We start from the raw sequence: 22,204 nt of genomic DNA, 5'->3' as shown, positions 1-22,204 counted from the left end.
TCCCTTTTCAGTAGACACCTCCCGTCTGCTGTTGGAACACATCAATTGTATCTTCATCCTCCATTTCCAACTAGCATAAAAGAAAAAACAAATGTAAAAGCACTGATTAAGTTCTGAAAATTAATGATTTTCGGGTTTAAGTATGCTGAAAATATGTACATGTTCCACTAAGTTCCAAGTTTCATTATTTTAGATGTCTCATAGCTTAATGTATCAACACACTTGGTTTAAGTAATTTTTCACTTGGCTTCCTTTTTTATGACTATTAGATAAAACGTACTTGTTGTGTGTGTGTGTGTGTGTGTTTTTGAGATAGGATTTCTGTCACCCAGGCTGGAGTGCAGTGGCGTGATCTCAGCTCACTGCAACGTCCACCCCTCAGGTTCAAGCAATTCTCCTGCCTCAGCCTCCCAAGTAGCTGAGATTACAGGCATCCGCCACCATGCCCAGCTAATTTTTTTGTATTTTTAGTAGAAATGGGGTTTTGTCATGTTGGCCAGGCTGGTCTCAAATTCCTGAGCTCAAGTGATCTGCCTGCCTCGGCCTCCCAAAGTGCTAGGATTACAGGCGTGAGCCACTGAGCCCAGCCAAAACTTAGTTTTTGAGTAAAAAGCAGAATATTAGCCAGGTGCAGTGGCTCATGCCTGTAATCCCAGTACTACTGGAGGCCAACATTGGAGGACTGCTTGAGCCCAGGACACTTAGACCAGCCTGGGCAACATAGGGAGACAACATCTCTACAAAAATAAGTAAAAAAAATTTGTATTTTTAGTAGAGACTGGGTTTCACCATTTTGGCCAGGCTGGTCTCGAACTCCTGACCTCAGGTGATCTGCCTGCCTCGGCCTCCCAAAGTGTTGGGATTACAGGTGTGAGCTGCCACACCCGGCACCCCCCCTCAATTTTGTTTTTTTTTTTTTTTTTGAGATGGAGTCTCACTCTGTCACCCAGGCTGGAGTCCAGTGGCAGGATCTCAGCTCACTGCAAGCTCCGCCTCTTGGGTTCATGCCATTCTCCTGCCTCAGCCTCTGAGCCACTGTGCCCGGCCTAAAAATATTTTTAAAATTAGCCGGGTATGGTGGCATGTGCCTGTAATCCCAGCTATTCGGGAGGGTGAGGCAGGAGAATCGCTTGAACCCAGGAAGCAGAGGTTGTGGTGAGCCAATATTGTGCCACTGGACTCCAACATGGGTGACAGAGTGAGACTTGGTCTCCAAAAAAAAAAAAAAAAAACAAAGGTGAGGGGGGGTGCCGGGTGTGGCAGCTCACACCTGTAATCCCAACACTTTGGGAGGCCGAGGCAGGCAGATCACCTGAGGTCAGGAGTTCGAGACCAGCCTGGCCAAAATGGTGAAACCCAGTCTCTACTAAAAATACAAAAAACAAAACAAAAAAAATTAGCTGGGCGTGGTGGCGCATGCCTGCATGCCTGTAATCCCAGCTACCTGGGAGGCTGAGGCAGGAGAATCACTTGAACCTGGGAAGTGGAGGTTGCAGCGAGCCAAGATCGTGCCATTGCATGTGACAAGAAACTCTGTCTCAAAAAAAATTAAATAAATGAAAGCTGAATATGTCTGTGTCGAGGGCCCATAGAAGGGTTATATGTTTAAAGAATCTCGCTGCACTGTTTAGCAAAGACTGAAAACAAATCTCAATAAAAACCCAAATTAGGCTGGGCGCTGGGGCTCACGCCTATAATCCCAACACTTTGGGAGGCCAAGGTGGGCGGATCACCAAGTCAACAGGTCAAACCCATCCTGGCCAACATGGTGAAACCTCGTTTCTACCAAAAATACAAAAAATTAGCTGGGCGTGGTTGCACATGCCTGTAGTTCCAGCTACTCAGGAGGCTGAGGCAGGAGAATCACTTGAACCCGTGAGGTGGAGGTTACAGTGAGCTGAGATCGTGCCACTGAACTCCAGCCTGGGTGACAGTGCAAGACTCCGTGTCTAAAAAAAAAAAAAAAAAAAAAAAAACCCAAATTAATAAAACATAGTATGCTCAGATATTAAATACCATATAGCCATTAAAAAATAAGATTTTCATGTACAGAAATGAAAATATCTTTAACATGCCGTAGATACAGTGTTAGGCTAAAAACATAATTTTAAAACTAAGCAGCAGCCAACTCTGGGTGCACTGACTATATAAGTTAGCCATGCTCTGTAAGGGGCAGTTAAAAAAAAAAAAGGACACCCCAAGGAGCAAAGCAGCTTATTATATGACTACATTTGTGTTTTCCTATTTTTTCTTGAGACAGAGTTTTGCTGTTGCCGCCCAGGGTGGAGCGCAATGGTGCGATCTCAGCTCACTGCAACCTCTGCCTCCCGGGTCAAGCAATTCTCCTGCCTCAGCCTCCCAAGTAGCTGGGATTACAGGCATGCGCCACCATGCCCAGCTAATTTTGTATTGACTCCGTCAATACAAAAAATAAATAAATAAAATAAAAACAAGATAAACAAAATAGCCGGGCGCGGTGGCTCACGCTTGTAATCCCAGCACTTTGGGAGGCCGAGGCGGGCGGATCACGAGGTCAGGAGATCGAGACCATGGTGAAACCCCATCTCTACTAAAAATACAAAAAATTAGCCGGGCGTGGTGGCGGGCGCCTGTAGTCCCAGCTACTCAGAGAGGCTGAGGCAGGAGAATGGTGTGAACCCGGGAGGCGGAGCTTGCAGTGAGCCGAGACTGCGCCACTGCACTCCAGCCTGGGCGACAGAGCAAGACTCCGTCTCAAAAAAAAAAAAAAACAAACAAACAAACAAAATAAAAACAGAATTAGCCAGGCATCATGGTGGGCGCCTGTAATCCCAGCTACTCGGGAAGCTGAGGCAGGAGAATCACTTGAACCCAGGAAGCAGAGGTTGCAGTGAGCTGAGATCACGCCACTGCACTCCAGTCTGGGAGACACAGCAAAACTCCGTCTCGAAAAATAAAAAAATTTTTAAAAGCTGGGGAGGCAGGCGCAGGCAGGAGGCCTGCTAAGATGTTTTAATTTATCACAATCCTGCTATCTAACAAATATTGGGAGAATAATTCTAAAACGAATCAATTCCAAATTCTTCAAAATGAAGTAAAATGAATTGCAAATTCAACCTGAAGATTTTAAAATGCCTCAAGGTCACGGATCCAAACAAATAACTCCTTGTTTAATCTTTGTAACTACTATAGCAGATAATCCCGTTTTAGTGGTGGGTAAGGAGGGCTTTAAGACAGGAAATACATTCTAATAACTGAGAGTATAGCACAATGGATGCTTTTTACTATTTCTTTTAAAACCAAACAAGCCTGTCATCTATCTATTAAAACAAAATTATCCAAATGTGAAGTTTTACAGTGAAACTGTAAATGCCTTTAAAAAATGAGGTTCCTGTCCCAGCCTCATTTATCAATAGAATTTAGCTCCTCCTTGTGGCTACATACCATAATTGCGCCTTTTTTTTTTTTTTTTTTTTTTGACAGAGTTTCACTCTTTCACCCAGGCTAGAGTGAAGTGGCATGACCTCTGCGCTCACTGCAACCTTGCTCACTGCAACCTTGACCATCTGCCCCCCCACACCTTTCCCCCGCCCAGATTCTCCTGGCTCAACCTCCCGAGAGTAGCTGGGATGGGATTACAGGTGAGCACCACCATGCCCGGCTAATTTTTGTATTTTTAGTAGAGACAGGGTAGTTTCGCCATGTTGGCCAGGCTAGTCTTGAACTGCTGACCTCAGGTGATCAACTCGCCTCGGCCTCCCAAAGTGCTAGGATTACAGTCGTGAGCTACTGTACCTAGACTTTTTTTTTTTTTTTTTTTTTTTGAGACAGGGTCTGTTACCCAGGCTGGAGTGCAGTGGCACCATCTCTGCTGACTTCAATCTCCGCCTCTCGGGTTCAGGTTATTCTCCCGCCTCAGCCTCCTGAGTAGCTGGGACTACAGGCGTGCACCATCATGCCTGGCTTTTGAGTTTCACTCTTGTCATCCATGCTGGAGTGCAATGGCGTGATCTCCGGCCCATTGCAACCTCTGCCTCCTGGGTTCAAGCGATTCTCCTGCCTCGGCCTCCCAAGCAGCTGGGATTACAGGCCACCACACCCAGCGAATTTTGTATTTTTAGTAGACAGGTTTTCTCCATGTTGGTCAGGGTGGTCTCAAACTCCCAACCTCAGGTGATCCGCCCGCCTCGGCCTCCCAAAGTGCTGGGATCACAGGCGTGAGCCACCGCGCCCGGCGATGCCTGGCTGATTTTTGTATTTTTTGGCAGACACAGGGTTTCACCATATTGTCCAGGCTGGTCTCAAACTCCTGACCTCAAGCGATCTGCCTGCCTCAGCCTCCCAAAGTGCTAGGATGACAGGTGTGAGCAAGTACACCCAGCCCATAATTCCTTTTTAGAGACTGTCACCAGTTGAAATGTCTTCAAAATATTATTCTTTTCAGTACAACTCAGGGGCTTTTCCAATTTTCTTTTTTTTTTTTTGAGACGGAGTCTCGCTCTGTCCCCCAGGCTGGAGTGCAGTGGCGCGATCTCGGCTCACTGCAAGCTCCGCCTCCTGGGTTCACGCCATTCTCCTGCCTCAGCCTTTCCGAGTAGCTGGGACTACAGGCGCCCGCCACCACGCCCGGCTAATTTTTTTTTGTATTTTTAGTAGAGACGGGGTTTCACCGTGGTCTCGATCTCCTGACCTCGTGATCCGCCCGCCTCGGCCTCCCAAAGTGCTGGGATTACAAGCGTGAGCCACCGCGCCCGGCTTCCAATTTTCAAAGATTATCAACTACAATCTGGATGTGCTGTTTCATGCCACATTTATCACTTTCTAGTTTTTACTGGGTGATAAAGTTGAAATTCAAAAGTACCTGGGATCCAATTTAAATTTCTACTATCACAACATTTTATTTATTTATTATTTTTTTATTTTTTTTTGAGACGGAGTCTGGCTCTGTCACCCAGGCTGGAGTGCAGTGGCGCGATTTCGGCTCACTGCAAGCTTCGCCTCCTGGGTTCACGCCATTCTCCTGCCTCAGCCTCTCCGAGTAGCTGGGACTACAGGCGCCCGCCACCACGCCCGGCTAATTTTTTTTGTATTTTTTAGTAGAGACGGGGTTTCACCGTGGTCTCGATCTCCTGACCTCGTGATTCGCCCGCCTAGGCCTCCCAAAGTGCTGGGATTACAAGCGTGAGCCACCACGCCCAGCCTATCACAACATTTTAAAATATGTTTCAGAAACTGTAAGTCTTCTATTTTTGAGACAGAGTTTCGCTCTATCGCCCAGGCTGAAGTGCAGTAGTATGATCATAACTCACTGCGGCCTGAAACTCCTGGACTCAAGCACCTTTCCCACTAAACTTCCCAAGTAGCTGGGACTACAGACACATGCTATCATGCCCAGCTCTTTTTCTTTCCTGTACAGACCGGGTCTTGCTATGTTGCCCAGGCTGGTCTTAAACTCCTGGCCTCAAGCAACCCTCCTGCCTGTGTCAGTTTCCTAAAGTGCTAGGACTACAGGTGTGAGCCATTAAGTCAGGACAAGACTGGAAGTCTTTTTTTTTTTTTTTTTTTTGAGAGAGGGCCTCACTTTATCACCCAGGCTGGCGTGCAAGGGCGCCATCTTGGTTGATTGCAGCCTCCACTTCCTGGGCTCAAGCAATCCTTCCACCTCACCCTAAGAAGTAGCTGGTACTACAGGCACATACCACCACTCCCTGGCTAATTTTTGTATTTTTTTGTAAAGAGAGGATTTTGCCATGTTGCCTAGGCTGGTCTTGAAATCCTGGACTCAAGCGCTCCGCCCGCCTTGGCATCACAGTGCCGGCATTAGAAGCACTTTGTAATCTTGAAAACGGCTCTCATGAGCCACCTAGCTAGGCCAAAACTGGAAGTATTTAATGGAACTTTGAGAGGGTAAAAAGAAACAAAGAGCTTCTGCCACAGAAGACAATCCAGCTGATCCTACAGAAAGTGACAGAACAAAACGAACTGGTACATAAAGAGTTAAAGGATCAGAGAGCATCACGTTTTGCAGTAAGGGTTTGGAAAATCTCCTATTATCAGGGGCTCTCCCTGCCAAACAAAGCTATGGGACGTGGCAGTTAGGGCCATTAGTTCCTTTTCGTTCATGAAGACACGTAAAAGAGAATTTCAATTCAGCATGTAGAACTAAAATGGTGAGGATTTGGCTGGGTGCGGTGGCTCACACCTGTCAATCCCAACACTTTGGGAGGCCAAGGCAGACGGATCACTTGTGGTCAGCAGTTCAAGACCAGCCTGGCCAACATGGTGAAACCCCATCCCTACCAAAAATACAAAAATTAGCCAGGCATGGTGGTGCATGCTGTAATCCCAGCTACTCTGGGAGGCTGAGGCAGGAGAATTGCTTAAGCATGGCAGGCGAGGGCTGCAGTGACCCAAGATCGTGCCACTGTACTCAAGCCTGGGCGATGGGGTGAGAGACTCCGTCACAAAAAAACAAACACAAACCACTGGTGGGGTTGGGCACATTGATTCGTGCCTATAATCCCATCACTTTGGGAGGCCAAGGCTGCAGTGAGCTATAATGAGGCCACTACACTTCAACCCAGGCAACAGAGAGGCCCTGTTCCTAAAAAAATAATTAAAATGAAAATTAAAAATAAATGAATAAAAATCATTGGCATTTCCTGAGCCTATTCCTATTTTCCTTTCTCTTCCCCTTTGGTCATACTTCCCAAAGCTCTGAACTCTACAAGAACTATACTCCAGTATCTAAACGTTCAAATTCATAAACATAGCTGTTCAAAAAATTACAAATGGTAATTTTTCTAATTAGGAGAGACTTCTTACCTGTGCAGGTGTGTCTGTTTCATTGATTGGTTGCCCGTCGAATCGGAATCTGATCTGCCTCATTGACAATCCCTGAACGAGAATTTAAAAGCAATAAACAGCATTAAGAGAAACAGAATTTTATTTAGATAAAAGTACATGCATATTTACCCATGAATGTATTAAAGAAATACCTAAATAAACAATTGCCAACATGTCAACATACCCTATAGGTAAAAAGATTTGGGGTGATTCTCATTTTCTTTTTTTTTTTTTTTTGAGACAGAGTTTTGCTCTATTGTCAAGGCTGAAGTGCAGTGGCGTGATCTCAGCTCAAGGCAACCTCCACCTCCTGGTTCAAGTGATTCTTCTGCCTTAGCCTCCCAAGAGTAGCTGGAACTACGGTCCCCCGCCACAACAACCGGCTAATTTTTGTAGTTTTATTAGAGACTGGGTTTCATCATGTTGGCCAGGCTGGTCTCGAACTCCTAACCTCGGGGTGATCCGTCCGCCTCAGCCTCCCAAAGTGCTGGGATTACAGGAGTGAGCCAGGGTGCCCAGCCTCTCATTTTCAGTGAAGAGTAAGATGTAGTTATTTTTTTTCTTTTTCTGTTTTTTTTTTGAGACAGAGTCTCACTCCGTCACTCAGGCTGGAGGGCAGTGGCGCGATCTTGGCTCACTGCAACCTCCGCCTTTTGGGTTCAAGCAATTTTCCTGCCTCAGCCTCCTGATTAGCTGGGACTAGGCAGGCGCCACTACGCCTGGCTAATTTTTGTATTTTTTAGTAGAAACAGGGTTTCGCCATGTTGGCCAGGCTGGTCTCGAACTCCTGACCTCAGGTGATCTGACCACCTCAGCCTCCCAAAGTGCTGGGATTACAGGCATAAGACACTGTACCCGGCCTGTTTGTTGTTGTTGTTTTTGTTTGTTTGTTTTTTAAGACAGTTTTGCTATGTCGCCCAGGCTGGAGTGCAGTGGTACGATCTTGGCTCGCTGCAACCTCCGCCTCCTGGGTTCAAGTGATTCTCCTGCCTTAGCCTCCCAAGTAGCTGGGATTACAGGTGCTCACCATCAAGCCCAGCTAATTTTTGTGTTTTTAGTAGAGACGGGGTTTCACCATGTTGGCCAGGCTGATCTCGAACTCCTGACCTCAAGTGATCCATTCACCTCAGCCTCCCCAAATGCTGGGATTACAGGTGTGAGCCACTGCGCCAAGCCAGTAAGTCATTCTTTTAAAAAGCTTTACTGCTTTTCAGACACAGCTACTATAATGTTAAATAAAACATAGCTTGAGACAAATATGCATTTAAATGAGTTAGACACAGAAATGAAATTTTTTTTTTTTTAAACGGAGTCTTGCTCTGTCGTCCAGGCTGGAGTGCAGTGGCACGATCTCAGCTCAGCCCAACCTCCACCACCGGAGTTCAAGTGACTTTCCTGCCTCAGCCTCCTGAGTAGCTGGGGCTACAGGCTCATGCCACCATGCTGGGCTAATTTTTTGTATTTTAGTAGAGATGGGGTTTCACCGTGTTAGCCAGGATGGTCTCAATTTCCCGACCTCGTGATCTGCCCGCCCGGCCACTGACAGGAAATTTAAAGTAAAAAAAAAATGCCCATTTAAAGACTCCAGTCTGAGCTCGGGGGCTCACGCTGTAATTCCAACACATTAGGAGGCCAAGGCGGATCATCTGAGGTCTGGAGTTCAAGACCAGCCTGGCCACCATGGTGAAACCCCGCCTCTACTAAAAATACAAAAATTAGCCGAGTGTGGTGGCATCCGCCTGTAATCCCAGCTATTTGGGAGGCTGAGGCAGGAGGATCGCTTGAACCTGGGAGGCGGAGCTTGCAGCGAGCCGAGATTGTGCTATAGCACTCCAGCCTGGGCAACAGACCAGATTCAGTCTCAACAACAACAACAAAACCGACCTAAAATGCCCCAACCTACACCCCTGAACTTCCTGGAATAGCTTTAAAAAAGCACCTGCTTTTTAATTTCCTTTAATACATACCCAAATCTGTAATTACTTATCATCTTACTAAAAAGCACACTTCAGGAGGTATAGGAACCTAGACTGTTTTAGTTACACAGCCTATCCCTTGCACATAGTAGGTGCTGCTCAGTAAGTATCAGTGGAATAAAAGGGATGAAAAACAGTACATAACCATCATCTACTTAAAAACGAAGGCCAAGTGTTGTGGCTCACGCCTGTAATCCTAGTACCTTGGGAGACTGAGGTGGAAGATCACCTGAAGTCAGGAGTTCGAGACGGGGTTTCAGCCTGTCCAACATGGTGAAACCCCGTCTCTACTAAACATACAAAAATTGGCTGAGCACAATGGCACACGCCTGTAATCCCAGCTACTGCAGCCGGAGGTTGAGTGGGGAAAACTGCAAGAACCCAGGAGGTGGAGGTTGCAACAAGCCGAGATCGTGCCATTGCCTGGGCAACAGAGCGAGACTCTGTCTCAAAAAAAAAAAAAAAAATTAAATAAATAAATAAAAATACAAAAATTTAGCCGGGCAAGGTGACAGGCGCTGTAATCCCAGTTATTCAAGAGACTGAGGCAGGAGAATTGCTTGAACCCGGGAGGCAGAGGTTGCAGTGAGCTGAGATCATGCCACTGCACTCCAACCTGGGGAACAGAGCAAGACTCCATCTCAAAAAAAAGAAATTAAAAAATTTGCATGGTGGCCAGGTGCAGTGGCTCATGCCTGTAATCCCAACATTCTGGAAGGCCAAGGCAGGTAGATCGCCTGAGGTCAGGAGTTTGAGACCAGCCAACCTGATCAACATGGTGAAGCCCCGTCTCTACTAAAAATACAAAATTAGTCAGGTGTGGTGGCGCATGCCTGTAATCCCAGCTACTTGTGAGGCTGAGGCAGGAGAATCACTGGAACCTGGGAGGCAGAGGTTCCAGTAAGCCTAGATTGCGCCATTGCGTTCAGCCTCAGCAACAAGAGGGAAACTCCATCTTTAAAAAAAAAAAAGAAAAGAAAAGCCAGGAGTAGTGTTTCACGCCTGTAATCCTAGCACTTTGGGAGGCCGAGGCAGCGAGGCGGGTGGGTCACCTGAGCTCAGGAGTTCGAGACCAGCCTGGCCAACATGGTAAAACCCCGTTTCTACGACAAATACAAAAATTAGCTGAGCGTGGTGGTAGGTGCCTACAATCCCACCCACTCAGGAGGCTGAGGCAGCAGAACTGCTTGAACCCGGGAGGTGGAGGCTGCAGTGAGCCGAGATTATGTCACTACACTCAAGTCTGAGCGACAGAGCGAGACTCCATCTCAAAAAAAAAAAAAAATCACCTAGTGGCACAAGCCTATAGTCCCAACTACCTGGGAGCCTGAGGTGGGAGGATTGCTTGAGCCTGGGAGGCAGAGGATGCAGTGAGCCATGATCACAATCCTGCCCCTGCACTTCAGCATGGGCAACAGGGCAAAACCCTGTGTAAAAAAAAAAAAAAAAAAAAAAAGGCAAAATTTTGCAATTGCAGAAAAGTTAAATAAGATATGCATAAGAATAGTGTTCAAGGCCAGGCACTGGTGGCTCACGCCTGTAATCCCAGCACTTTGGAAGGCCGAAGCAGACAGATCACGAGGTCAAGAGATCAAGATCATCCTGGCCAATATTGTGAAACCCCGTCTCTACGAAAATATAAAAATTAGCTGGGCATGGTGGCGCGCACCTGTAGTCCCAGCTACTTGGGAGGCTGAGGCAGGAGAATCGCTTGAACCCAGGAGGCGGAGGTTGCAGTGAGCAGAGATGGTGCCACTGCACTCCAGCCTGGGCAACAGTGCAAGACTCTCTCTCAAAAACAGAAAAGAATACTGCTCAAAACCACCAAACTGAAGCATGATTCTGTTTGTTTGTGGTTTTGAGACAGGGTCTCATTCTGTCACCCATACTGGAGTGCAACGATGAGATCATGGCTCACTGCAGCCTGGACCTGCCAAGCTCAAGCAATCCTCCCGCCTCTGTCACTGAAATAGCCTGGACTATAGGTGTGTGCCACCACAACCACCTAATTTTTTTTTTAAGAGATGAGGTCTGGGCCAGGCGCAGTGGCTCATGCCTGTAATCCCAGCACTTTGGGAGGCCAAGGTGGGTGGATCACGAGGTCAGCAGCTTGAGACCAGCCTGACCAATATGGTGAAACACCATCTCTACTAAAAATACCAAAAAAAAATAGCTGGGCATGGTGGCGTGCGCCTGTAATCCCAGCGACTTGGAAGGTTGAGGCAGGAGAATTGCTTAAAACTGGAAGGTGGAGGATGCAGTGAGCCGAGATTGCACCACTGCACTCCAGCCTGGGCAATAAGAGCAAAAGTCCACCTCAAAACAAAACAAAAAAAGAGATGAGGTCTTACTATGTTGTCCAGACTGGTCTTCCAGCCTTGGTCCCCCAAAGTGCTGGATTACCACGTCCAGCCTATGATTTTCTATTTTGTATGCAGTTTTGCTAAAGAAGTTCTCCAAAAGGATTACCTTTTAAAATTCCCCTGTATCCTGAAGGGGCACTAGTGTTCAAATATAGAAAATGCCAGTGTATAAATTATTTAACACAATTCATAAGTTCATGTAGAGTGATTTCAGCAAAATTCTTCAAATAAGAGTATATGGTATCTTGCCGGGCACAGTGGCTCACGCCTGTAATCCCAGCACTTTGGGAGGCCGAGGCAGGTGGATCACCTGAGGTCAGGAGTTCAAGACCAGTCTGACCAATATGGTGAAACCCCATCTCGCTGACAATACAAAAATTAGCCGGGCGTGGTGGCATGCGCCTGTAGTCCCACCTACTCGGGAGGCTGAGACAGGAGAATCGCTTGGTCCCGGGAGGCAGAGGTTGCAGTGAGTCGAGATCGCGCTACTGCACTCCATCCTGGACGACAGAGCGAGACTGTCTCCAAAAAAAAAAAAAAAAAAAAGATGGTATCTTTATAAGGAACTACATATAAGAAGGTTTACATATGAAGAATTATGAGCACAGCATTTTCTTATTACGTTGTAAATACACTAGGCATAAAAATACTTCAAACATTCTAAAGTTTCTTTTTTTTTTTCCCTTTGAAATGCTCTCGCTCTGTCACCCAGGCTAGAGTGCAGTGGTGTGATCTTGGCTCACTGCAGCCTCCACCTCCCAGGTTCAAGGGATTCTCAGCCTCAGCCTCCGGAGTAGGTGGGATTATGGGCGTGTACCACCACGCCCAGCTAATTTTTTTGTATTTAGTAGAGATGGGATTTTGCCATGGTGGCCAGGCTGATCTCAAGTGCCACCTGCCTCAGTCTCCCAAAGTGCTGGGATTACAGATGTGAGCCACTGCACCAGGCCTAAAGGAAGTTTTTATCTTCACTGATCTTTCAAGAATAAACTCACACTCAATTTCCCAACTTACACAGGTTTAAGCCTTATTCTATTTTGAGCCTATTTAGAACAATCTGAAGGGGCCAGACACGGTGGCCCACACCTGTAATCCCAGCACTTTGAGAGGCCAAGGTGGGCGGGTCACTTGAGGTCAGGAGTTGAGGTCAGGTCTACTAAAAATACAAAATTCCAGGCGTGGTGGCGCACGCCTGAAACCCCAGCTACTCAGGAGGCTGAGGCATAATAATAGCCTCAACTCAGGAGGCAGAGGTTGCAGTGAGCCGAGATTGCACCACTGCACTCCAGCTTGGGCAACAGAGCAAGACTCCATCAAAAACAAAAACAAAAATAAAACACAATTTACAAGGTAGATAAATTCTAGCTTAAAAAAATAGAACGAGACTCCCATCTCAAAAAAAAAAAAAAAAGACTTCTTGGTTTGGCGCGGTGGCTCATGCTTGTAATCCCAGCACTTTGGAAGGCCGAGGCGGGCAGATCACCTGAGGTCAGGAGTTTAAGACCAGCCTAGCCAATATGGTGAAACCCCATCTCTACTAAAAATACAAAAAAAATTAGCCGGGCCTGGTAGCGGGCACCTGTAATCCCAGCTACTTGGGAGGCTGAGGCAGGAAAATCGCTTGAAGTGGAGGCTGCAGTGAGCTGAGCTCACGCCACTGTACTTCAGCCTGGACAACAAGAATGAAACTCCATCTCAAAAAAATAAAATAATAAAAGACTGATAAGTAATTTTACTAAGTTCACTCTTATTTTCTTATAAACATAAAATTACATTTCCTTGGTAAAAAAAAACATTATTGTAAATATAATTTGATAGATTCCTGGCACAGGACTGGAACCACAGATAATACTAACCAAATCATCCTAAGGGTTTTCATGAGCTATCAATATACCAAGTGCACGATAAAACTGATGGGCCAAGTGCATATTCATCCCATCACTAATATGCTAGTCTAGTTTTTGTTCCCATGAAAATAAGATTTTTGGAAATAGTTTTATTCAGTGGAAATACACATAGGAATTCCTCACCTGTCGTTCACAATAGGCTTTCATTAGTTTACTAAGTGGTGTATGCCTCTTAATCTTAAACTGCACCACAGAACCATCCTGCCCCGCCACCTTCAAATTAATATGATCGTTGTTCTCAGTCTTGACTCCTTCCTGTTAAAAGAAAAATAAAAGTATAATTTGGGAAATGTGATCAATGAACACGTTTTCTAAAGCAGCAGCAGCCCTAGTTGCTTCTAAAATCAACAGGTTTCTCATAGTGTATGCTAAAACGGCATACGGCTGTTTTCAGCTGCTGAAATCAACGTGAAAGAGGAGAAATCCTGCAGCAACAGTATTAGATAGCTGTCAGATACGGAAAAGCCTACATGCAATTCTATCAGTAGCAACAATACATGTTTAAAGTTGAGTCCTATTCAGTGTATTGCAACGTTCTCTTGAAGCTAAACTTTCTAAAATGGCATATATCACTCCCAAAATACATACTTTACCCCCCAAAACAGTTAAAAATAGTCCCTTCTCTTTTCTAAGCACTTTAAGTACAACGGCAAGAAACAAAACAATAAATATACAGCCTGCCATTCAAAACTCATTACCGTTGTCGTTAAAAAGTTACCAAACTCAGTTTAATAACCTAAATCCAATCTCCATTAAGGGAAACACACAAACAAAAAAAACAATCGAAGAATATCCCGATTCTCTCCGGGACAACGGTAATACTCAGGACCACAGTTGACGTTCTCTTCTATTAGCAGCTTCATTTTTATTTTCGGTTAAGAGCACTTATTCTCCCCTCCCCTTTGTTGTCATGGGTCAAATACACAATTTTATCCTAAGTGTTTCTTGTAGACTTCGAACCAACCTAAAATTGTCCAAAATCGAGCGTAGAAGGAATTCTGTAGCCCTAAAACGCTCCAGAAAGTAAAGGCGCGGGAGGCGGGGGGTGTCACCAAACTAGGCAGCAAGTCCCGTGTGCCCCGATGATGGGTGTCCCCAAGTCCCCTCGGGAAGTTTCCGGGTGCCTCAAAAGCCGCGTTCAAAAGTTAAGCCGCACAAAGTCTCTCTGCTCGTATCTGTGCCTCCAACTTCATGAAACCACATGGTGTTCGCGGATTAGGGGTTCGTTGGCACCCAGGGAAAGGCCGCTGCCCCTCCCCCTTCGGGTCCCTGAGTCCATTAAACTGGGAAATACTCCACGGGAATCCCCCTACCCCCAGGCCCAGGACGGCGGCCCGCGGGCATCCAGGTTCCTGCCCATCAGCAGCCCATTGATTCGCCCCGAACCCTCGCCCCGCCGCCGCAGCCCGGGCAGGGGTCCCCAGATGCCCGCGGTTCCTACCCCTGAGAGGTGAAGCCCGAGCCCAGGGGACTCCCCGCCGCCTCGGAGACTGCAACACTCGACGCGGGGTCGACGGAGGGTGAAGACCCCGCGCGCCCTAACGCCCCTCCTCACGCGCGCCGGCCGGCTGGGCCAAGAATCCCCATTCGGGGCTGGTGGGCCCGCGGGCGTCCGCGATCTGCCCGCCCAACTAGCGCCGGGCGCGCACTCTGAGGCCGCCGGGGGCGGGAGAGAGCGGCGGGGCCTCCTTCGGCGCGGGAGGGAGGAAAAGAGGGAGGGAGGAAAATGGCGCGGAGCGCCGGGGCCTGAGCCGCGGCCGGCCCCGTGGGGGGCCCGGGAAAGCGCTGGGAGCCAGCGGCGGGCTCTGGCCGGACCCCGGCCCGCGCCATGACCCCGACCGCGCGGCGAGGCGAAGGGGCCGACGGCGAGCTCACCTTGGGCTTTTCGTCGGCCATGGCGAGCGCCGGAGTCTCCTCAGCTGCCGCTTCACAAAAGAGGTACCAGGTCCGCACCAAACGAGCACACAAGCAGCGCCAGGAGCGGCAGAAGAAGGAGGCGGCAGCGGTGGACGAGGGGAGAGGGTGCGCGCACGTCGTGCGCTCCCTCCCCCAACCCTGCGTGCGCGAGCACGAGCAGCCGGGGCCTCTCATTGGCTGGCGCCTCGCGGGAGCGCGCAACGCTTACATAACCACCCCCCACCCCCCGCCCCGCGCCACCGCGTCCTGGGCCAGGCGCCCGCCCGGCCGGCGGGAAGAGGCGCGGACACGCGCACCCGGCCCGCCGCGGGGGCGCGCCTGGCTCTGGGCGGGGCTGTATTGTCCTCCTTCGTGGTGGAGCATAATCAAAATGGCTTCCAGCTGGTCCTCGGTGGGAACGATGAGGCTCGAGGCTTTAGACGTAAGCCATAGGCCAGGGAAGGCAGACCCACTACAGGAGGAAGGGGATTCCTAAATCAAAGCCCCAGCATGAGGTTCTGGAAAAATCTCTCCCATTCAGTGGACCAGCAGCCCTCCCATGGTTACTTCCTCTAAGTCAGTCTCAACCTGCTTCCCACCGGACTCTTGCCTAAAATGCAGTGTCTTCTTTTTTATTTTATTTTTTTTTGAGACGGAGTCTCGCTCAGTCGCCCAGGCTGGAGTGCAGTGGCACGATCTCGGCTCACAGCAACCTCTGCTTCCCGGGTTCAAGCGATTCTCCTGCCTCAGCCTCCCGAGTAGCTGGGACTACAGGTGCCCGACACAACGCCCGGCTAATTTTTTGTATTTTTCGTAGAGGCGGCGTTTCACCGTGTTAGCCAGGATGATTTCCACCTCCTGACCTCGTGATCCGCCCGCCTCGGCCTCCCAAAGTGCTGGGATTACAGGCGTGAGCCACCGCGCCCGGCCTGCAGTGTCTTCTGTCCTGCTGCTAACCCTAGACTTTGACTAGCTACGGGAAAATATTCATGTATTCATTCAATGAACTCCTTATTCGTCGCCTATCTTCCAAGAGGAAACAGTACCCATAAGCGAGAACTACCCAACAATCAAGCTTCCAGCCAATTTAATCCTTTCCTCCTTGCATCCAGTTAAAACATACACGAGTCCCTCCTGTCTGAAGAACAATCCGATGTGTTTGCACTGGATTCCATCTCGCTCCTCCCCCTGGGCTTTATTATTTCCTTTTGTCCCTGAATTTTCTTCCTCTCCTCCGTTAGTATAGAAAAAAAAAAGCTCCCAATTCTATTAAGTTACCATCCTATCTCTCTCCATTCTTGGCCAAACAGCTTGAAAAAATGTCCCCGCCAGCTGTCTCCAACCCCTCCCCTCCCACTCACTCCTCAACCCACTGCAATCTGGTGCTGTCCCCAAAGTTGCACTAAAACTGCTCTCCACAAGGTCACCGCAGACTTCTTTGCTGAATCCAGTATGCTTCTCCGTTTGTCACTCCTTCTCTTGAACTTTGCAGGAGGTAGGTTTTCCTCCCATCTCTAGCCTGTCCTTTGTTCTCTCTGCAACTTTTTTTCTTGCTCACTCCTTCCCTTAACTGTTCCTTAGGGTTTTCTTCAAGATCCTTTTATCACTCCATTCCCTCTCCGAGGATGATTTCACCGACTTTCATTACCATCTCTTTGCTAATGATCCTCAAATCCATTATTTCTAGTCCACGTCTTTCTTCTGAGCTTCCAGTTGATTTCTGAACATCTCCACTTGGATGTCCCAGAGGCCTCAAACCCAGCAACTCTCAACTAAAACTCCTCACTTTACCTTCCACATGGGTCCTTCTTCCTGACCGACCACTCCTAAACTGAGTGACACACCACTACAACAGCTGCCCCAGGCTGGAAAGGCCAGCGACATTCCTGACTTCTTCTCCTTCACACACTCCTCATCCAATCAATCTTGGCCAAATCTTGTCTATTCCACCTTCTTACCAAATCTAATTTCTTCAGCCTCTGGATAGAGCTGCATTTGTTGGCCTTCTGTAGGTCCTCTTTGGGGAGGAAGAGGCTTAAGACCTTAGATGTGTGATAGGCCAAAGTAGGAAGACTATCTAGTTCAGATCAACACTCTCAAAAGATACTGCAATATCAGCCGGGCATGGTGGCTCACGCCTGTAATCTCAACACTTTGGGAGGCCGAGGCGGGCAGATCACCTGAGCTCAGGAGTTTGAGACCAGACTAGCCAACATGGTGAAACCCTCTGGTGGCTCATGCCTGTAATCCCAGCACTTTGGGAGGCCGAGGCAGATGGATTGCCTGAGGTCAGGAGTTTGAGACCAGCCTGGCTAACATGGTGAAACCCGGTGTCTCTACTAAAAATACAAAAATTAGCCAGGCATGGTGGCAGGCACCTGTAATCCCAGCTACTCAGGAGGCTGAGGCAGGAGAATCGCTTGAACCCAGTAAGTAGAGGTTGCAGTGAGCCAAGATCACACCACTCACTGCACTCCAGCCTGGGCAACAGAGCAAGACTTCGTCTCAAAAACAAAAAACCACAAAGATACTGCAATATGGAAATACCCTCCTAACTCATCTGTTTTTTTGGTTGTTGTTGTTGTTTGTTTGTTTTGTTTTAGACGGAGTCTCACTCTGTCGCCCAGGCTGTAGTGCAGTGGCACGATCTCGGCTCACTGCAACTTCTGCCCCCCGGGTTCAAGCGATTCTCCTGCCTCAGCCTCCCAAGTAGCTGGGACTACAGGCATGTGCCACCATACCTGGCTAATTTTTTGTATTTCTAGTAGAGATGGGGTTTTACCGTGTTAGCCAGGATGGTCTCGATCTCCTGACCTCGTGATCTGCCTGTCTCGGCCCCCCAAAGTGCTGGGACTACAGGCGTGAGCCACCACGCCTGGCCGTTTATTTTTTTGAGACAGAATTTTCCTCTTGTGGCCCAGGCTGGGGTGCAATGGCAAGATCTCAGCTCACTGCAAACTCCGCCTGCCGGGTTCAAGCGATTCTCCTGCTTCAGCCTCCTGAGTAGCTGAGATTACAGGCATGCCATGCACCACCATGCCTGGCTAATTTTGTATTTTTAATAGAGACGGGGTTTCTCCACGTTGGTCAGGCTGGTCTCGAACTCCCGACCTCAGGTGATCTGCCCACTTTGGCCTCCCAAAGTGCTGGGATTACAGACATGAGCCACTGCGCCCGGCCTAACCCATCTGTTTTAAAGTACCTCCAGGCCGGGTGCAGTGGCTCATGCCTGTAATCCCAGCAGTTTGGGAGGCCGAGGCGGGCGGATGGATCACGTGGTCAGGAGATCGCGACCATCCTGGCTAACACGGTGAAACCCTATCTCTACTAAAAATACAAAAAATTAGCTGGGCATGGTGGCGGGCGCCTGTAGTCCTGGCTACTCGGGAGGTTGAGGCAGGAGAATGGCGTGAACCCGGGAGGCGGACCTGGTAGTGAGCCAAGATCGCGCCACTGCACTCCAGCCTGGGTGACAGAGTGAGACTCCGTCTCAAAAAGAAAAATAAAGTACCTCCATTATGCATGGATATTTAAGTGAGTCAGAATCATCTAAAGGGCTGGTTTAAATACAAATTTTTGGGCCCCTTGGAAGATTGGCTCTGGAATTCACCTAATTTTTTTTTCTTTTTTAAGAAAGGTCTGCTTTCCACCCAGGATAGAGTGCAGTACTGCAAATCATAGCTCACTGCAGCCTCGAACTCCTGGGCTTAAACCATCCTCTCGCCTCAGCCTCTGAGTAGCCAGGACTACAGACAGGCACCACCACGCCCACCTAATTTATTTATTTTATTATTATTATTTTATTTATTTATTTTTATTTTTATTTTTTTGAGATGGAGTCTCTCTCTGTTGCGAGGCTGAAGTGCAGTGGCACGGTCTCGGCTCACTGCAACCTCCGCCTCCTGGGTTCAAGCGATTCTCTTGCCTCAGCCTCCCAAGTAGCTGGGATTACAGGCACGTGTCACCACGCCTGGCTAATTTTTGTATTTTTAGTGGAGATGGGGTTTCGCCATGTTAGCCAGGCTGGTCTTGAACTCCTGACCTCGTGATCTACCTGCCTCTGCCTCCCAAAGTGCTGGGATTACAGGTGTGAGCCACCGTGCCTGGCCTATTTTTATTTTTTATAGAAATAGCATCTCCTGGTCAGGCGTGGCAGCTCATGCCTGTAATCCCAGCAAGAATCACTTGAACCCGGGAGGCAGTGAGCCAAGATTGCGCCACTGCACTCCAGCCTGGGCAACAAGAGCGAAACTCCATCTCAAAAAAAAAAAAAAGAAAAAAAAAAAAGAAATGGCGTCTCCCGGGCTCAAGTGATCCTCCAGCCTTAGCTTCAGCCTCTCAAAACGCTGGGATTACAGGCATGAGCCACTGTACCCTGCCAAATCTGCCTTTTTTTTTATTTTTTATTTTTTGGAAGGTCTCACTCTGTTGCCCAGGCTAGAGTGCATTGGTGTAATCTCAACTCACTGCCACCTCTGCCTCTTGGGCTCAAGGGATCCTCCTACCTCGGCCTCCCAAGTAGCTTCAACTACAGATGCATGCCACCTCACCAGGCTAATTTTTTTTTAAATTTTTTGTAAAGGTGGGGCTCTCACTATGTTCCTCAGACAGGTCTCAAACCCCTGAGCTCAAGAGATCCTCTCACCTCAGCTTCCCAAAGTGATAGGATTATACGTGGGAGCCACTATGCCCAGCCCTGGTGATTCTTAAACACACTAAAGTTTGAGGCCGGGCATGGTAGCTCATGCCTGTAGTCCCAGCACTTTGGGAGGCCGAGGTGAGGGGATCACCTGAGCTCAGGAGTTCAAGACTAGCCTGGGCAACATGGTGAAATCCCGTCTCTACTAAAAATACAAAAATTAGCCAGGCATGGTGGCATACCCAGCTACTCCAGAGGCTGAGGCAGGAGAATTGCTAGAAACCAGGAGGCAGAGGTTGCCATGAGCTGAGATTGCAGCATTGCATTCCAGCCTGGGTGACAGAGTGTGACTCTGCCTCAAAAAAAAAAAAAAAAAAAGGTAATAAATAATGAAGTTTGAGAAACACAAGCCATTATAAAATAAATATAAATCAAAAGGGTCGGGCACTGTGGCTCACGCCTGCAATCCCAGCCTTTTGGGAGACCAAGGCAGGCAGATCACCTGAGGTCAGGAGTTCAAGACCAGCCTGGCCAACATGGTGAAATCCCCTCTACTAAAAAGATAAAAATTAGCTGGGCATGGTAGCAGGCGCCTGTAATCCCAGCTACTCAGGAGGCTGAAGCAAGGAAGTCACTTGAACCCGGGAGGCAGAGGTTGCAGTGAGCCGAGATGGCACCACTGAACTCCAGCCTGGGTGACAACACAGCGAGACTCTCTCAGAATAAGTAAGTAAGTAAATAAATAAAAATACAAAAATTAGCTGGGCATCATGGTGGCTACCTGTAGTCCCAGCTACTCAGGAGGCTGAGGCAGGAAAATTGCTTGAACCCAGGAGTCAGAGGTTGCAGTGAGCCAAGACTGTGCCATTGCACTCCAGCCTGAGCGACAGTGCAAGACTCTGTCTCAAAAAATATAAAATACAATAAAAAATAAACCAAAAGAAGTTTCTGACACTCCCTGGTTCCTCACTAATCATCTGCTTCACAGGATACGACCTACGTGCCCTTTGAGAACTAATCCAAACTAACCACCCTATAGCCTTGTTTCTCATCTTGAAGCCTCTGCTTTGGTCATATTCAATCACTTGGGGTTCCTAAATGTTCTCTCTCAACCCCAAGCTTTTGTACGTTGTAGGTGTTCGAGGACTTACTGAATGAATGAATGAATGAATGAACTGAAACTATCAGCTGGACGCAGTGGGTCATGTCTGTAATTCCAGCACTTTGGGAGAAGAAGGTGAGAGGATTGCTTGAGCCCAGGAGATTATGGCTGCAATAAGCTATGATTGTGCCCCTGCACTCCAGCCTGGGTGACAGAGTGAGACCCTACCTCAAAAAACAACAAAAATAACCTATTACTGGGCCAGGTGCGATGGCTCATGCCTGTAATCCCAGCACTTTGGGAGGGTGAGGCGGGTGGATCACCTGAGGCCAGGAGTTCCAAGACCAGCCTGGCCAACAGGCAAAACCCTGTCTCTACTAAAAATACAAAAATTAGCTGGGCATGGCGGTGCATGCCTGTAATTCCAGCTACTTGGGAGGCTGAGACAGGACAATCGCTTGAACTCGGGAGGTAGAGGTTGCAGTGAGCTGAGATTGTGCCACTGCACTCCAGCCTAGGTGACAGAGCAAGACCCTGTCTCAAAAACAAAACAAAACATGGCCGGGCGCGGTGGCTCACGCTTGTAATCCCAGCACTTTGGGAGGCCGAGGCGGGCGGATCACGAGGTCAGGAGATCGAGACCACGGTGAAACCCCATCTCTACTAAAAATACAAAAAAATTAGCCGGGCGTAGTGGCGGGCGCCTGTAGTCCCAGCTACTCGGAGAGGCTGAGGCAGGAGAATGGCGTGAACCCAGGAGGCGGAGCTTGCAGTGAGCCGAGACTGCGCCACTGCACTCCAGCCTGGGCGACAGAGCGAGACTCCGTCTCAAAAAAAACAAAAAAACAAAAACAAAACCCATTACTATGTGTGCAGATACTATGGCACTGGAGATACCAAGAAGGTGAGACAAAATCTCTGACTCATGTAACTTATGATTGGGGGAGGAGGAAATACACAAGAAGTGAAAGAGAAAGAGAACCAACAATTGCTGAATACCTGCCACCTATCAGGCACTAAGTGGGACATTACTAATGTTAGCACATTTTCCTCTTACACAAACGATTCCAAGCAGATGTAGTAGTTATTTGCTACTCACTCTCAAAGGGGTTAAGTAACGTGCTATCACACAGCTAGAAAATAGTGTTAACTGAGCTCCTGCTGTGTGCTAGGGAAAAGAAAAAGAGATACTGGCTGGGCACAGTGGCTCATACCTGTAATCCCAGCACTTTGGGAGGCTGAGACAGGCGGATCACCTGAGGTCAGGAGTTTAAGACCAGCCTGACCAACACGGTGAAACCCCGTCTCTACTAAGAATACAAAAAACTTAGCTGGGCGTGGCAGCGGGCGCCTGTAATCCCAGCTACTCAGGAGGCTGAGGCAGGAGAATCACTTGAACCTGGGAGGCAGAGGTTGCTGTGAGCTGAGATTGCGCCACTGCATTCCAGCCTGGGCGAGAGGAGAAAGACTCTGTCTCAAAAGAAAAAAAAAAAAAA

The 22,204-nt window shown here is 48.3% G+C and overlaps 1 protein-coding gene across 1 annotated transcript; it reads right to left on the bottom strand.

The window, feature by feature from the left end:
- SUMO2 (small ubiquitin like modifier 2) lies at nucleotides 1-15,129 on the bottom strand. The gene is made up of 4 exons (XM_032177892.2): nucleotides 14,947-15,129; nucleotides 13,195-13,326; nucleotides 6,805-6,876; nucleotides 1-70 (listed from the first exon to the last, which is right to left on the bottom strand). The coding sequence occupies exons 1-4, from the start codon at nucleotides 14,965-14,967 to the stop codon at nucleotides 8-10; spliced, it is 288 nt and encodes a 95-aa protein (XP_032033783.1). The 5' UTR covers nucleotides 14,968-15,129; the 3' UTR covers nucleotides 1-7.
- Between the last annotated feature and the right edge of the window lie 7,075 nt (nucleotides 15,130-22,204).

This window comes from Hylobates moloch, unplaced genomic scaffold (assembly GCF_009828535.3).
Source record: "Hylobates moloch isolate HMO894 unplaced genomic scaffold, HMol_V3 SCAFFOLD_15, whole genome shotgun sequence".
NCBI lineage: Eukaryota > Metazoa > Chordata > Mammalia > Primates > Hylobatidae > Hylobates > Hylobates moloch.
The sequence above is the reverse complement of the archived record's forward strand: the minus strand, read 5'-3'. Positions and strand labels throughout refer to the sequence as shown.

Excerpts from the sequence above, each read along its gene's own strand:
- SUMO2 (XM_032177892.2), bottom strand. The coding sequence starts at position 14,967 with ATGGCCGACGAAAAGCCCAAG. Across the intron at positions 13,327-14,946 it reads TGGCCGACGAAAAGCCCAAG|GAAGGAGTCAAGACTGAGAA; the intron begins GTGAGCTCGCCG and ends TTCTTTTAACAG. Across the intron at positions 6,877-13,194 it reads AAGCCTATTGTGAACGACAG|GGATTGTCAATGAGGCAGAT; the intron begins GTGAGGAATTCC and ends ATTCTCGTTCAG.